Source organism: Etheostoma spectabile, chromosome 8, assembly GCF_008692095.1.
Source record: "Etheostoma spectabile isolate EspeVRDwgs_2016 chromosome 8, UIUC_Espe_1.0, whole genome shotgun sequence".
Lineage (NCBI taxonomy): Eukaryota > Metazoa > Chordata > Actinopteri > Perciformes > Percidae > Etheostoma > Etheostoma spectabile.
Genome location: NC_045740.1, coordinates 17,621,220 through 17,625,356, shown reverse-complemented (window position 1 = coordinate 17,625,356; position 4,137 = coordinate 17,621,220). Strand labels below are relative to the sequence as shown.

The 4,137-nt window shown below is 43.7% G+C and overlaps 1 protein-coding gene across 1 annotated transcript in view; it reads right to left on the bottom strand.

The window, feature by feature from the left end:
* Positions 1-348: 348 nt before the first annotated feature.
* LOC116694827 (uncharacterized) overlaps positions 349-4,137 on the bottom strand; it is a 3,949-nt gene continuing 160 nt past the window's right edge. Inside the window, exons 2-7 of the mRNA XM_032524723.1 lie at positions 3,644-4,137; positions 3,096-3,411; positions 2,911-3,020; positions 1,778-1,914; positions 686-913; positions 349-357 (exon numbers count right to left, since the gene is read on the bottom strand). Coding sequence (XP_032380614.1) covers positions 349-357; positions 686-913; positions 1,778-1,914; positions 2,911-3,020; positions 3,096-3,411; positions 3,644-4,037 — 1,194 coding nt within the window. The 5' untranslated portion in view covers positions 4,038-4,137. The remainder of the gene's footprint in view (positions 358-685; positions 914-1,777; positions 1,915-2,910; positions 3,021-3,095; positions 3,412-3,643) is intronic.

The following is a 4,137-nucleotide window of genomic DNA, read 5'->3' as shown; positions in this document are numbered from 1 at the left end:
GTTGATTCGCACACAACTCTCTTTTCCAGTACACATCTATACTTGAATGTTAATTTTTGAGTTTCTATTCAATTTTATAGCATTTGCAAACAAATTGAAGTGGTTTTAAATAGTATTGATACAAGGGTTGACATAAGTCCAGTCTGTGATTATCCCTCAACATCCATCCTTATTTTATCTAACCATGGTCACCCACCTGACAATCCCGGTGCAGCGTCCACCGCCATCTTGCCTGACCGCAGTGGGCCCGCTCACGAAGATCTTCCTTCTGCGAAGACCTGGTCCCCCCCCCTGAGGTCTTGCCATCTGTTTGGAGGTCTGGGACCTGCACCGCCCCTCACTGCAGCACTACGGTGCCTGAAGAGGGACAAAAGTAAGGACGATAAAACTTATTAACGCTTCATATATAAGAACTCTGAGACACCACATAATCATATCCCAATCATATTATCTAGCGATCTATCTATCCATCTACTATCCATCTATCATCTATCAATCTATCCTATCCATCTATAAATATCTATAAATTGTAATCTATCTATCTTCTTTCATATCTATCATCTATCAATTATCCTATTATCTATCTCTCTATCTATCTATCTATCTATCTATCTATCTATCTATCTATCTAGTCTATCTATCTACTATCTAATCTACTATATTTGAGGAAATCCTCTTCTCTTACTGAGCCCTGTGTTTTAGGAGAGCGGCAGGATTCTCCCGGGCTGCAGGCCTCCACCAGGCGTCCAGGGCCAGGTGAGCCTGATCCAGAAGAGGCGTTGGTGGTCTGGGCAACTTCAGCAGCAGACTGGCCCATCCACTTCGGCTCAGGTCCATGGCCCTCTCCCAGGTGAACGTGGACTTTGCTCACGGCCATCGAGCACAGGCCACGCCAAGCGCAAGTGTATTTCACCTAGTTGTAGAGAATAAAAAGAATAGACAAGAAAGAAAGCCTTTATTAATGTCATTATAACACAAGTGAAGCCCTGTGCAACGGAGTGAAGCAACCCCTTTACAGTTTCAACCTAAATCTTAAAATCTTAAATATAATATCGACGAAGTAAATAAAGAAATAAAAGGGGGGAACGTGGTGCCTCATTCCTGAAGCAACTATATACATAACATTACATTACAAATAGTTAAGAACGATAAAGGGTTTGTATACACGGGGTTATGCAAATAAAAGTTATTGGTGTATCAAAGTCCCAGTATATAAACATTGCACAGTAGAAAATAAATGGTTAGGTCGAAATAACTGTAAAACTAAAGTTAATAAGTTAGTGTTACGTAGTGTTGAAAACATCAAAGTGTCAAACATGTCAAAAGTGATGAAAAAATGGACAAAAACAAAAAAAAGTTAAAAACATCAATAAAAAGTGTTGATTTTCAGTTTTGAGTGGAAGACAACACTAGGGTTAAACTATGGTAAAACTCAATTTCATCTATACTATGGTTACTTACTTATTATTTAATTACACATTATTCTATTTAATTTCACATCACTGATTCACTTACATTGCAATATTTGTTGTACTATGACCATCTAACTTTACTTAAAAATATATTTTACATTCATTCAGTACTTTTGCACATTGTCTGTTTGTTGTTTTTTTACTGTAGAAAAATGCTGCTGTATACTCAATGTCCCCATTGTGGGATGAATAAAGTATAATCTATCTAATCTAATCTAATCTAATCTCTGCATGTGGTGTGGAGGCAGCCCAGTGAACAGGAAACACAAACCATACGACCATGCAACCATGGTAACCCACCTGACTCCCGGTGCAGCGTCCACCGCCATCTTGCTGACGGCAGTGAGGACCCGCTCAGCGAAGATCTTCCCTGCTGCCAAGACCTGGTCCCCCCCCATGAGGTCTGCCAGCTGGTGGAGGTGCTGGGCCGTGCACCCCCTCACTGCAGCACAGGTGCTGATAAGACTCTGAGACACCACAATACTGCACTATACTATATATTATGCTATACTAATACTGCACTATGCTATATATTATACTATACTAATACTGCACTATGCTATATATTAATCTCGTGACAATACGCACTATACTATTATATGATACTATACAATACTGCACTATGCTATATTTAGATACTAATAACTAAATGCACTATCTAATATCTTATACTATACTAATACTGCCAACTAATATAGATACTTATGACTATACTACTACTGCACTATACATATTTATGCTAATCACTAATACTGCACTATGCTATATATTAATACTATACTAATACTGCATCTATACTACTATATATGCTATATAATACTGCACTAATAACACCTGCAGATAGCTTTGTCTACAGCTTTTTATCATGTATTATTAGCCACTACAAATTTTTTGTATTCCCGATCTTGTAAATATTCAAACTTTTTCTTCGTGATTTTATCCTAGATTAGTTATTTAAGTGTACTCTCGTAGTATTCATATATACTTATATTCTGTCTGTGTGCTTTTGCTGCTGTAAAAACTAATCTTCCCATTGTATTGGATCAATATCTATCTTCCTACTATCTAATCTATCCTTCTATCTATCTATCATCTATCTATCTATCTATCTATCTATCTTCATCTATCTATTAGCTATCTATCTATCTATCTATCTATCTCTAGATTTGGAGAAATCCTCTTCCTTAACCCCTGAGCCCCTGGTGTTGGAGTAGCGTGCACGGACTTCTCCCGGATGGCATGCCGTCCACCAGGGCCTCCCATGCCCAGGTGAGCCCTGATCCAAATTGAGGCTTGGTGGTCCTGGGCGAACTTCAGCAGCAGGATCCGGGGCCATCCACATCGGCCTCATTGTCATGGCCCTCGTCCCCGTGAACGTTAGCTTTGCTCACGGGGCCATCGCAGCAGCACAGGCCACGCCAGAGCGCAAGTTATTCACCTAGATAGTAGAGAATAGAAAACCAGACTTCGTGCAGTTTGGTCTGCAGTAACGCCGGGTGGTGTTGCACCAGAGCTCGAACCATCTTCAGAGCGTCCAGTTTCTTCTCCCTGTGATTAGACGCTGGTTATTCTGTCAAATCTATCTGTAAATACCACTGAACTACTGTAATGTTGATGTCCTACCAGTCGTCAGAGGACAGCTGTGTGAGGGACAGGGACAGTTTCTCTCCAGGTTTGGTGAAGGGCTGGAGGTCTTCTTCTGCTGCGACAGCCTTCACGCGGAGCTTTGTCCCACGGCGAGGTCCTTTTCGGTTGGGCGGGGCAGCTTTTGATGGAGGTGCTGGAGCCTTGGGGGCCACCGACGGGGTCCTACTGGGGGGTGCTGGTTGGTGACTAACCCTCACCCGTGAAGGACGCTGGTCGGGCCGGATCATCTCAACCGTCCCAAGGTCCTCTGATGTATTCCTTGGCTGGAGCTTTCTCTTTGCTGCCTTCTTGTCTGTTCAAATTGACAGAAAAATAATCATCAATCAATCAATCAATCAATCATTCAATCAATCAATCAATCAAAAAGTATTTATATATCATTCTATAGCAACCAGCAGGTATCCAAAGTGCTTCACCAGAATTCATCAGAAACCAAGAGTGAAACACACATCATACAATAGAAAGAGTGAACATAGAAAACAGTAAAATCAGAAAAAAAGGTTACAAAGAAAGGGTTAACGTACCTGCTCCACCACGCTTCAACACCGGGATGCAGGACGGTGCGTCTCTGGGAGGAGGAGTAGGGGGGAAGGAGAGGAAAGGATATTCCCTCAGCTCAGTGGGGGTGTGGAGGTCCACCGAGCTGAGGGGGGAGTCTGGACTCGGGCTCCTGGTTGCGTCCCTCAGCTTGGCGATCTTACAGGCCACGATCGCCATCTGAGAGCCCAGACGCAGCTTCTTCTCCAGGAAAGGCTCGTCTTCTAACGACGTCCGGTTGGTGGTGGACGTCCGACCCCGGTTGTCCTCCTCCGCCATGGGCCGGGTCCTCCTCCCTGGAAGGGAGCCTCTAGGACTCCTTCTGGGAGACGCTGGAGGCTGAGGTGAGGGGGGGGTGTGCTGCTGGATGGAGAGTCCCATCCTCTCCAGAGCAGCGTTGCTGCAGGCTCTCTGGGTCGCACTCAGCCTCTCTGCATGGCGGAGCGCTGCAGCCAACTCAGCCCTCTCAGCTCTCTCCACG